Raw genomic sequence first — 13,397 nt, forward strand, 5'->3', positions numbered from 1 at the left:
CTTGTAAGTTCAATGCTTTGAAGATTGAGACAGGAAGATACCCATGAGTTTGAGGGTAGCCTGGGCTATATAATAATTCCAGGCAAGCCTGGACTCCATAGAGAGTTCCATGCCAACCTCGACTACAATGTGATACCATGTCTCTAAATGACAAAGTAAATACATTAAAAAATAAATCGCTACCCAGATATATTATTCTGTTATAATATTTTAAAGAAAATTGTAACATTTCAGAGTCACCTATAAATAAGTTTAAATTAACTGTACCCCCCCAAGACAATTACGTAAAATCTTAACATGGAATTAAATTTTATATTTAATATCAAATAGTATACAAGTCAGTACTGCGAGCCAAACAAACAATAAATGAATAAACATAAAACCACAGAGGAGATGTTCATACAGTTTCCAATTCAGTTTAACTTATTCCCAAGACATGCAAAGGGAAGGCTCACATTTTTCTCAGACACAAAATGTTTATGATCACATTTACTGGCTTTGTATATGTTCTGTGAGTCACGTGCTGGATGTTGTCTAGAAGATTCGGTATGCGTGTTTCTCCTTGGGGTACTGAGTTGCTTTGCCAGTTAACTCTGTCGGGAATTCATAACTTACTTTCCCCTTAAGAAGAATGCACAGAGCCAGGTGGGGTGCTGCACACCTTTAATCCCAGCTCTTGGGAAGCAGAGGCAGGTGTGTCTGTGAGTTCAAGACCAGGCTGATCTACATCAGATGATGCTCACCCACCCTATGTAATGACCATCAATCTCCAGAACAAGGCCAGCTAGGCACATCTTGCCTCAGGACTCCGAGTGAGGGCAGTCATAAAAATCTAACTTCAACCTTGTTCTGTCGATATTTATTTGTGTTGCAACAGGGTCTCACTATGTATCTTAGACTGGCCCAGAACACTTTTTTTCCTCTTTCCCTTTGCTTTAGGTTTTTGCACCACCATGTCTGGCTCTGAGATGGCCATTACTATCTATCCTTCATTAGATGAGGAAGCTGGAGGGCACAGAGATTACACAGTTCACCCCGGGTGCTCAGGTAGCTGATAATGCTGGCGTGGTGGGAACTGTGCCTAGCCGGCCCTAAACATTGTCCTCTTACCTCTACCATTACCTCTAAGTTTTAGATAGGAATCCAGGAATTCATTCTCCCCTTCAGCAAGGATGCTCTGAGAAACTCCCGGACATGGGCAGTTTTCTAGAGTCAACAGCCATGCCAGTGAACAAGGAGACAAAATGTCTACCCTTACAGAGTTAACATTTCCATATGAGCAAATCCCAATGGAGACAAGTCTAATGGGAAAGGGAATGGATAGGTACACCTCTGTGTGGCAAGGCCAGCTTTAGGCTGTCCCCAGAGTCAGAGTCTGCTCCTCCCTCTTCCGGTCACAAGGAGCGACAAAGCTTGTAGAGGGTTCGTGCAGATATAAGAGCAACAAAGGTTGGAGCTAACTCGGTGAGCAACACAGCCGCAAAGATGAGTTGAAAGAGGTGCCTCTGGACAGACTCAGGGAGACTGGGGGACAGGTCCACAGTCGAAGACTTCGACTCGGTGAGACGAGAAACTAAGAGAGTTGTTTTGACCTAATTCCAGGATCCACACTCTGACAAGGTTCAAAAAGAGGGTAAGGGTTTCAGTGGGAATCCTGAAGGGTCAGGTGACAGGTGACAGGTGAGTGAAAGTTGGCATGGCACTGAAGGAAGTGCAGGCACCAGGTCGGCCAAGCACAAGGAGGTGCGAGGGAAGATGGAGTCCCAAAGATCTTGAAGGAGGCGGAGCCTGTAACTCAGCCCACCTCTCTTTCTCCACCTTGTTTGTATTCTGACCAGGCCTTCTGCTGCAGTTCAAACACTGCCTCGTGGCCACGAAGGGTATTTTGGCCGGAAAGACCGTTTTTTCTTCTCTTCCTTAGTGACATCTATCCAGTTCCACAGAGGGCACATAAGTACTGCATGGTGTGTCGTCTTATCTTATCCTGACAGTAACTGTAAAAGGCAGGTCAAGTAAGAGGGAGCTCACAAAGACTGACTCTCGAGCTCAGCCCACACATAGGATAGACTTTGAAACTCGGGTTTTATGAAGCCTGGGTTTATTGGCTACGTGGAGGTGCCTTCTGATGAACTCGTGATGAAAAATGTGTAGGAGAGCGTAATTCTCAAACTATCTGCTAATGTTCTTGCTTTTACTTCACCTGTAACAAGGAGCGTATAACAGACAGATCAGCTCCTGACGATGCTGGGTCGATGAAGCCCAGAACAGGAAGGGCTCTGCTCGCCCATGCCTTCTCCTACCTCTTTCAACAGGCCTAAAGTGTCTGTCCTTTTCATCAAAGTTTAAGACAGTCCAAAAAAACCAGCCCGTGATCCAACGTTTCTTGCTACCCCTTCCCCGCCCTAGAGTATTTCCCTGCTTCGCTGGACACCGTCTCTGACTCACTATGCATCTAATATGTCATTGGCTTAGTTTCTGTTTCAGAGTATTGCTCTTCAGACTGGACATAATGTCATTTTTATAAGATTTATTTATCTTATGTATGTGAGTACGCTGTTGTTCTCTTCAGACACACCGGAAGAGAGCATCAGATCCATTACAGAAGGTTAGTTGTGAGCCACCATGTGGTTGCTGAGAATCAACTCAGGACCTCCGGAAGAGCAGTGGGTGTTCTTAACCACTGAGCCAGCTCTTTAACCCCCATAATGGCATTTTTTTTTTTTTATTCCCAAAGTAGAGACAGTGTGATGGAGTTGCTACTTGGCTGAGGCAAGGAGGCAGAGCAGAGGTGGAGTGAGGCTCCTGCAGTGGGTTGTGGCAATAAGGGATGAGGTAATAAAGACTAAGAACCTGACAGGGAAATGGAAGGAAGAAGGGGGATGGGATGTGTGGGTTGATAATGCAAATGGACTAAAACTGAGGACTAGATCAGGGACAAAGACAAAGCAAACAGAAAGTAAAAGCCATTCATTAACAAAGTGGAGTCAGCACTGAGAACAGTCACCATTGGCAGCCCCTGATTAACAGCAGGTGGGAAAAACTTCAGCCTCTGGGGGTCCCACTAAACAAACCACTGCCCTCCACCCTGCCCTTCATCCTAAGAAGGGACGTTGGCTGGTTATCCAGCAATCATTTTGAGGGCAAAGAATCGACCGTCAAATTATGATCCTCTAATACCAAAGGCTACTCCGTGTAGAGTGAGAACTAAGTCCTATGTTGTAGGTTTGTGATATTAGCATAAGACAGTCTTTGAAGTGAAGAGACTCCATAAAGAAGCAAAGGCCCTGGACCCCTCACTTCCAGGCTCCTTGGAAGACTTTGGCCCCAGCAACCTGTCCTCATCCCTTATCTTTCCTCCGTAACCTTTGCAAGCACAAGATATTTCTGTAATGTTTTCTCAAAGACAGCCTCTCAATTGCACAAGCTTTGCGTTCTAGAAACTTGGATTTGTCATTGAGCTTTTACACAACAAACTGTCATGTTCTAAGCCACATTTTCCCCATGCACAGGTGGCATGCTTGCATGCTGCTGGTGCCTGTGTACATGAGTGTGAGTGTGTGTACGTGTGTGTGTTTGTGCCTGTGCGTGCATGAATTTGCTGTTTTTAAGTTAACAGAATGGGAATCAAACATGAAACCAAAGAAACTACTAAATTTCCATTAATTTTTTCCTTCAAAATAATCATGGTATTGGGTTGTATACTGTTTACATCATATTAGACGAACAATAAAACTGTCTTACAACAATTCTGTTATGATTTACAAGGTTTTTATTTTTTTCACTTGAGGAATGGTTGTATCTTAAACACTGATGATTTTTTTTAAATACTAAAACTATTCCCTCTAGTTTAAGAACACGTTTGCTCAGGTAAAACAATTGAACTGTAGCCCTCTATATCTCAATGTAGTAACAGTCCTTTTTCATGTAGAAATTTCATAAACACACACACACACACACACAATACTGAGACAGTTTGCCTTCTGATCAAAAGTTACACTTATCCCAAACCTATTTTAAAAAGTTTATGTGTGGTTATTTTATGTCCATCCCTCAGAGAACACTGTACTAGAAGCTGACCCCTAACATGCCAGATTGCCTTTGGAGCAATCAGTCTTAAGAGAATAACGCTTTATGAACTATAAAAAGCAACATCTTTATACAAGGTAACAATAACCCAAAGAGTTTATAAGCTGGTGGATTTCTAGAAGATTTCAAATCAGTACATTTTACACAACACTTTTAAACTATTCCATGTGAAATCATTTTCTTTCGTATTTTCCCGAAGTTATTAATTCATATTTTTATATGAATAAAATTGTTTACTTAAAATAAAAATTGTTAACTAGCAACACTATTTTTAAAAGATGTCTTATTTCTAAAATCCATATTATGTAGCTTTATTTTCCTTAATTCACTGACTTGGGTTATTCTACTTCCTTTGAATAGCAACAGAATTCCAGACATGCCTTACCATTTCATTCATAATTCTTTGGCAATCAAATGCCTTTTTAAAAAAAAAAAATGTCTGATTCTTCTTGTTGTTCCATTGCTAAGCAACTAGAAGGAACTTTCAGGACTGGGTTATTTTACAATTCAAATGAAGGCACTGTATTCTGTGTGTCCATCAGCAGCAAGTAACAATAACTCACGTCTTTCTGCAAGAATGAGACCCTGAAGCTAGAAACACACGGGTCTGTCGGATGGCTGGCTGAGATGGGAAGGGACCTCCACTTTTGTAAGAGAGCCAGAAATTAAATTCCGTCTTCCTTTCCACCCAACCACTTCCCCCAGATAGTTCGATCTCATATCCTTTCAAAAATTGTATAGTTAGGAGTTAGGAATTCTTTCCACACACACAGACATACACGACATACACACACACACACACACAGAGAGAGAGAGAGAGAGAGAGAGAGAGAGAGGGAGAGAGAGATTCAAGTTTAGGAAAAGGCAGCGTAAACTTACCTTTGACAGAAGCTGAGTACGAGGAGAAGAAGCAGAGGAAAAGCACTGCTAAGAGGATCATGCTGCCTGGCTCCCCTCTGCTGCATCCAGTTCCCAGGAGTCACTGAGAAGTGGACTCTTCTGGTGGCAGCCAGCAAGGAAGTGACCCTCCTCAGAATCTGCGACAACACTGTTTATCTATAGGGGAAAGGTCAGATTCCAAACTCCAAAATCAGGACCTAAGTTCATGAAAGGGCTCACTATTAATGATTAAACGTAGGTGGGCTATAGTTTGTAGTCTCTCGCTTCTAAGAAATTTGTTTTATCCGAGAAGGACAATCAAGGAAGTTTTCGTCTTCAGATCCAAACTAAACCAGTGCACAGTTGTGCAAATGCAGAGATGCAGAAGCACCAATGAACCATGCCAAAAACCAAAAAAAAAAAAAAAAAAAAAAAAAAGAAAAACCTAGTTGTGATACTTTTCTGCTCAAGTACATAATCATCACCAAAGTTGGAGTATTCCATAATATATATGAAAAAAGTGAGGTTCAATTAGTCCCAATCTCATTGAACCTGATTGAACCAGAATACATCTTCCATGACTATTTCTGGATTTTTATACTATTCACAAACCATTACAAAATGACTTTTAATTTCAGAACTTAACCTAAGTCATGCCACCATTGATAAGGATAATATTATGATTAGGCTTTTCTTTCTGAAGTACAGATCACTGCGCTTACATGTGAGGAACTTCAGGGACTGGGGCCATCAGCATTTGCTACCATTATTGTGTCAGAAGGCCAGCTGAGGCTACTGGAGCGGCCCTCTGTGTGTAAGGACAAGTGATGCCTGTTTCCCAGATACCCAGGTTCTCAGACTGGCCAGCCAGAGTCCTGTCCCTTCTGAGTTACATTTCTAAGAGATTCAGAGGACAAGTACCAGTTCTTACCACTTTTGCAACCGAATATTATCCAGGAAACTCTGCATAGCTCAGCCCATAGGTGACCCGGCCAACACTTGTCCCTGGCAGTCCTGATAGAAACATAAACACTTCTGAGTTGAAGTAGCATGGTGGTTGGGGAGAAGAAAGTGCAGAAGTGAGGGCTGTGGGGATACTGGTCTATGAGGACACTCATGCATGATTTATCTATGAAATGAGTTTTTAAATCAATCCTGGTTCCTCTGAAAACCTCCCATCCCCCTGAGCTTAAGTCCTTTAAACAACTTAGGTAAAAGACAGCAAGCAACAGAGCTACAAAGTGAAAGGCAAAAGTAAAAAAGGTCCCCCTACTTAAGCATGTCCTTTGAAATGTGTTTTCATATGCAGTATTGAAAGGTGAATATTATTCTAACCTCTTCTTGAGAGTAGAACCTCACTTGTTATTTCTGGGTTTCCTGGGGCAGACAGAAAAGGGCATGTTCACAAAACAAACACAAACAACAACAACAACCCCCCCCCCCCACTTACTAGAATGATTTTGTGTATACCAGGTGTCCACATACAGTGCACATACAACATAATGTGAAAATGCTTGTCACTTGCTTTTTGTTTAGTTGCTGCTACTATATTTTATGTTTTGAGATGGCACTAGCTGACCTGGAAGTCAGTGTGAAACAGGATGGCTTTTCACTCACAGTGATCCTCCTGCCTCCACCTCCCAAGTTCTGGGATTAAACACATGTGCCCCAATGTGTACCATTGCTTTCGTTTGCACAGATTTCCACAACGTTACATAGGTGGACAAGAAAGCCCTCACTCAGAGGCTTACATGAATATTTATCACAATAAAGAACTATCTTCTTTAAGTGTTTAAGAACTAAATTGCATTTTCAGCTCAGAGTCACAGTTAGATATATTTTACAGCTATCCTTATACCGTGTGGTATGTGATACGTGTCTCTTTGGGTAAAGTTCTAGTCGTTGTCAGGAGTTTGTATCAGAGTCCAACCAATAAAAGGCACATCACGATTACCTAATCAATTGAGTGCAGTTTCATTTGAGCATTTGATTTCCACTAGAAAGCACTATCGTTGGGAGTCACCTCATCATAAGACACACAAATAGGCTGCCTCCACTCTTCACAGCATTTTCCTTTTATATTTGCCTTATATATTTCTCTTTTTACAAGGAATTTTGAGAAAAGACTCTGGACAATTGTTTCACAGAGATGAAATGAGAATGCCAAACACTTCCACATTCAAAGAACTCTGGATGGCACACAGCATTGTCCTGTGTTGCTTTAGCACACAGAACACTGTACAATGTGTCTCCTAAACTTACCAGCTATTTTACACAAGAAGCAGTAAAGAATACTAGCACAGCATAAAATAACCAAAGCTGGCATCAACACTATAGTCTACGTTTGCCCATCACAACTGTCATTTCCCCCTGGACCAGGTTAATCGATTAAAACTACTTGAAGGAATGAAGAAAAAAATGACCCTAAAAATGAGAGATATATTTTTGATTGCTTAAAAAATATTAAGGTTGGGATTACAGAGGTTTTCGTCATGGGATGAGATTATTATTCACTGGGGCAGTTCTTTCACAGGACCATGACAATCTAATATGGAAGTTAACAGGACACTTGTTTTTGTGGTGGGTACTCCAGGCTGATAATACAGGGACACACTGATTGGTCCTGATCAGCACACAGACAAGACATTTTAACACAACACTGTTGCCACAAAGCCCCGTTGGTGGTAGGCAACACCACCCAATACTATCCCACTGCCTTGGCAGATGAGGAAACTGAAATTAATGATGGGTAACTGATTCCAAAGTACAACTGTGTCCTGAGAGTACCATAGGTTGTTAGGAGTTAACTTATTTCCTGAGATTAGAAGATAAATGAACTTTAGCCCACTAAAGGTTGGAAGGAAATGAGTTTCCCTATCACATATAGATGTGGCAAGCCAGGATGTATGACAGCCGAGAAGAAAGGTCTATCAGTGTCATCAGGACATTTTGCTCTGTTCTTAGAAATGATATTGTAGAAAGAAAGGAAGGAGAGAGGGAAGGATGAGTGAAAGGAAGAGAAGAAGAAAGTAAGGGGAAGGGAAGGAGGAAAATCTCAGACACTTTAAATTATCTCAGAAGCTCATATGCTTTAAAGTGTGATAGCATTTTTAATTTACTAAGGGACTTAGCATTTTGACAAAATCTTTAAATAAGAACATTCTTGCAGATTGATGAGTTCTTTCATGGCATGGCAGAATATACTTCAACAAATATTGTAAAAGATTTTCCTTGTTAAAATAGAGAAATATTAAGTTGATAACTTTAATGAAAATAAAACTGAGGCCTAAGCATGATACATTTGAACTCTAAGATAAAACGTAGTCATTTTTTTTCAAAACAGAATCCAGTAAATATATGTAAACACATATATGCATATTTATTAATAATCAGAAAACCATTGTGTGTCACTAAGAGAATTCTAACATCATGTCTGGTCACTTAGAACTGGCTTCACAGACTGAAGAGAAGTGGCAAAAGTGATTTCAACAGATGAGTATAAGGAAAATAAAAATTAATTCTGATAAAATATTTTATTGCTTTTTCTTAAAAAGGAAGTTTCAAGCCTAAAATACAATACAAAGTAGAAGTAAAATTTCTTTTAAAGGCACACATAACACAAGTCAACATTTATATTCAAATTATTTATAGGGATAAATATATGAGTTCATTTACAGGGGAATCAGAAGCCAATAGTCTTAAGTAACTGCTAAAACATAAAAGATACAAAATACTTTAAGATTTTGAGATGGAGGATAGAGTGCTAGTAAAAGACGGTATGTTTGGATTGTATTTTAGGAATTTTCCAGAACTTGTAGAGAGAGCTGTGTTAACACTTCAGCTTCTTAAGTTCCTAGCTTAGAGCAATAGATTTTTGTCCTCCAGTTCTGGAAGTCAGAAATTGTACAAGAGTTCACTGGACTGAAATCAAGCTGGTGACTGGCGGTGCTGCTTTCTGGAGACTTTAGCAAGGACAGCTTCCTGCTTTCTGGAGTTGCCCATTTGCTTCAGCTCATGGCCCCCTTTCCGCACCTTCACAGTCGGCATGAGTGTGCTGGATCCTTCCATTTCAGATCACTCCGAACACTTCTTCTGTCTGCTTCTTCCATATCTGATTAGTGACCTAAATTAATCTACATTATTAACATGGATGTTGACCAGGCATTAAGCAACTTTGGGGGGCGAATTTTCTTCCTAGCACAGGTACAGTCATCAGATTTAAGGGCTCTGCAAAATGCAAACTTCAAGTAGAATAATGAGAGAGGAAGAGAGGGAAGGAGAGAGAGAGAGAGAGAGAGAGAGAGAGAGAGAGAGAGAGAGAGAGAGAGAGAGAGAGAGAGAGTATCCGAGAACGGTTCGAACTCCCAAGAGGTCCACCAGGAACCGGATGGAGAATTGAAAGAAAAAGACAAGTTAAAGCTACAATATGACTTCGGCCAGACTTCAAGAGATGGGAAACCTTGTCACCTTCTGAGCTCAGTAAACACAGTGACTTTTCTGGGAGAAGCAATGGAACAGCTCTAAGCGGAGAAGCTGCTGGCACCCTTATCTAGGAGCAGCCTAAAAATCAGCTTCCAGCAGGTCTCCAGCTGAGCTAAACTTCAGGTGTTGGGCCCCCAAATGCCTGGTTTCTATCTTAAATTTTACCCTTCTAGACACGAGTTAGAATAATCAACTAAATCAAGAGACGAACACATAACGTTTTCTTTTGAACATGAAACACGAGTAACACTCAAAGAAAACACGGACACAAATTGACACACGTGGATGGACAGACAGCTTGGTGCCAAGAGACAAACACACAAGAGAAGAGAACTACATGTGTCGAAGGGACCCTGACATTTCTCCAGTGGGAGCCAGAGTCAGGACGTCTTCTGAATTTATGCTCCCCCTAGAAGAACTCTGGAACAGTTTCTTCTGTTCCAGAAGTTAACTAAAATTTAACTAAAATTTCGCAAATAGGGGGTGCAGATGGAACAATTTCATCTTTCTTATCACTATTTGCATCTCCTAATATCTTATTTAATTTCTTTTATCCCTTCTCCCACTTTCTCCCAAGTTTGCAAACTCATCGTTCCCTTCTCAGGGAACCAAGGACAAACTTTTATAAAAATCAGAAACTGGATGAGCTGTTTCTGACTTATTTTCGCTCCTCTGCCTTTCAGCATATAGATACAAAAAGCATCTTACTGCTTTGTTGTCCCATTGTCGATGGGATGTACCTTACCGCTGACCTTACTTTCTTCTCTGCACGTGCTTCCTTCCCGCTGTGTCTTTCACTGTATCCAGCATGCCGGGTCCCACGTTGAGGGCGCCACTGTCCGAGACCAGCTCGAACTCCCAAGAGGTCCACCCAGAACCGGAGTGAGGATTGAAAGAAAAAGACAAGTGAAAGCTGCAATATGACTTCTGCCGGACTTGAAGCCTAAGCCTCGTGGCTGAAACGAAGCTTTTGGATTTGTCCTCTCTTTTAAAACCGTTTTAATTACATGCAAAAATGGTAACAATTGTTCAGAGCCAGCCTGAATATGAATACTGCTGTGCCTATATTCCAAAATCTACCCTGCATTTCTAAGGGAACTGCCTGGAGCATCAAATACGAATGTACTTCCCTATGCTGCATTCTAAAAGGCCCTACCCCATACTACAGATGTAGATGTATTTCCTTAAAGTCTTATTTTTAGAACCTTCCTAGGGCTACAGATGCAGATGTGCTTGACAATAGCCCTTACAGGGCATAGCACAGAAGCCAGATTCCTGCCTTGGCTATCCCCAAAATGTCCTGGGATAAAATTAATATTACTCTGACATCAACTATTCAGGGGTGCCAAAAAGGCTCTCCACAAGACAGAAACAGACAGAGAAAAAACACTGTCTCAAGAACAACATTGACTGCAGACTAACAATAGAAAGGGTATCATGTGAAGAGCCAGATAAGAAGACAGATCGACTTAAAGGAAACAAACAGACAACTGTATAATTATTAACACCCCGAAGGAAAATCAGGCCTTAGAATAGTGCTTCTCAACCTGTGGGTCTTACAAATCCAATGTTTATATTACAATTCATAGCAGTAGCAAAATTACAGTCATGAAGTACCAATGAGAACATTCTTATGGTTTGGTGTCACCACAATAGGAGGAACTGTATTAAAGGGTTGCAGCATTAGGAAGGTTGAGAATCAGAGCATTAAAATGATGTCTTAAATGTGCAGAGTACATAATATTAACTTGTAAGTTAATACCTGTCAACAATTATCAACATAGTATTCTATAATGTGTGATTGTTTTGATCCTAAGACAGAAGTAAAGATGTTTCCAGGAAAAAAATACAGCTAAAAGATCCCTCCAAAGATATCTTTAATAATCTATTTCACAAACGATGTGGTGACACCCACCTTTAATCCCTGCTGTTTGGAGGCAGAGGCAGGAGATTCTATTTGAGTTGCAGACCAGCTTTGTCTACCTAGCAAGTTCCAGGCCATCCGGGGCTATGCATGAGAGACCTTGTCTCAAAAGAAAATGAAGTCTGCTCCAGCAGAAAATAGTGACGCTAAACCAAAGTTGCAAACTGAGATGAAGAGCGAAGAAATGGTATCAGAGGAAACACAGTCTTTAAATGTTAATATTTTTGTAATGAAACTGATCTTAAGTTATGCAAAAAGTACACATAAAAGATGTCACATCATTTTTTGGTGTAGTAAAAATGTAGATGTTTATTAAATGGCAAGAATTAGCTCAATAATTAATATAGATCAATTTAACATAAAGCCATCTAAAATACATAACAAATGTTTATTCATAGATCTACTGTATTTTAGAAGCAGATACTTCCAGATAATTTCTTGTTTAACTGTAGAAATAGATGTGAGCAAAAAAAGCATTAAAAGAAAATCCACCAAAACTAGCAATTATTAGTGATTGCTAAAATAATTTGTATTTTCCTTTTTATAGCTTACTTATTTTTATTACTTATTACTTATTCTCTTTTTTAAAAAATTGTATTTATTTTATGTATATGAGTATACTGTAGCTGTCTTCAGACACACCAGAAGAGGGAATCAGATCCCATTAAGATGGTTGTGAGCCATCATGTGGTTGCTGGGATTTGAACTCAGGACCTCTGGAAGAGCAGTCAGTGCTCTTAACCCCTGAGCCATCTCACCAGCCTCACTTATATCTTCTTATAGTCTGTATATTCTATTACTTTAAAAAACCTTGGTTTATATTCATAAAATATAATTATAATGCAAATATTTTTCATATTGCCTTTGTTCAACTACACCTATAGCTAACATTTTATATTCATGTGGTAGATTCAATATTAATAAACATATTTATAAGTAGTTAACTAAAACCCATAGTTATTTAGATAACATTTGTTGTTTTAGGTATATATTCATGGGTATAAAAGTCTACGCATGAGTATATTTGTATGTAGCACACATGCAGTAACCTTCAGAACAAACTGGAATTGCAGACAGCTGTGAGCTACATGTGGGTCCTGGGAATCAAAAGTGAGTCCTCTGCAAGAGCAGAAAGAACTCTTAGCTGCTGAGCCATCTCTCCAAGGCCCTTGGCTATATGTTTTTAATTAGTCCTTCCCCTTGTTCCAGTGTCCTATGCAGGGTACAGTACATTTGATTGCCATGTCCCTTTGGGTTCCTTTTGGGCTGTGCACATATTCTACAGAGGAATTTTGGACAGTGTTCTTCTACTGAGAACTTTGGAATGTTGCCCTCAGTTATTCCAGTAGAAGACCCCAGAGCTCAAGGTTTACTGTCATCACGATGCTTGAGAAGATCAATGGGAGTTGTAGTGGTAAGTTTACTGTGAGTCCTTGGCTAATTGTTGTCGAAGTTCTCCATGTAAAGTCATTCTTATTTTTCACTCTCATTTTTTTTTTTTTTTTTTTTTTTTAACTCTAGACTCTTTGGGAGAAAGTGCTACAATCAACTCCCTCTTTAAAAAGGATTCTCCCTAGCCTTGGAGTAGCGATATGAATTAAAGTGGTTTCCTCACATGCTTTTCTCTCTTCTCTTGCCCATTTCTTTAGTTCCTTGCATCAGAATTCATAGCTACTTTATACATTGGGGCATAACACAATACGACTTTACTTAATCTTTATATAATTTTCTGTTTGTTTTTTTTTTTTTTTCCCTCGGTCAGAGTCTTTCAGGCTGTTAGGGAGATGACTGACCAGCATAGCTGTGCTTACCTGCAAACCAGATGAATATGCAGAAGCAGTGGGGTCCTGGGGGCTTGCTGGCCAGTAGCTGCTCTCCAGATTCAGTAAGACCCTTTCTCGAAAATGAAGGTAGTGAGCAACTGAGGAAGACACCTGATGTTGATCCTCTGACTTCTACACACACACACACACACACACACACACACAGGTATGAACGTCCACAAGCCCCTCCCCCTATCTGCCCC

The 13,397-nt window shown here is 40.3% G+C and overlaps 1 protein-coding gene across 1 annotated transcript in view; it reads right to left on the reverse strand.

The window, feature by feature from the left end:
* The window catches only part of MTTP (microsomal triglyceride transfer protein), a gene marked incomplete at its 5' end in the record, with an annotated part of 40,002 nt that extends 34,976 nt beyond the window's left edge, over positions 1 to 5,026 (reverse strand). The window contains one exon of the mRNA XM_080916044.1: positions 4,966 to 5,026. Coding sequence (XP_080772170.1) covers positions 4,966 to 5,026 — 61 coding nt within the window. The remainder of the gene's footprint in view (positions 1 to 4,965) is intronic.
* Between the last annotated feature and the right edge of the window lie 8,371 nt (positions 5,027 to 13,397).

This window comes from Micromys minutus (assembly GCF_963924665.1).
Source record: "Micromys minutus genome assembly, chromosome: 4".
Classification (NCBI taxonomy): domain Eukaryota; kingdom Metazoa; phylum Chordata; class Mammalia; order Rodentia; family Muridae; genus Micromys; species Micromys minutus.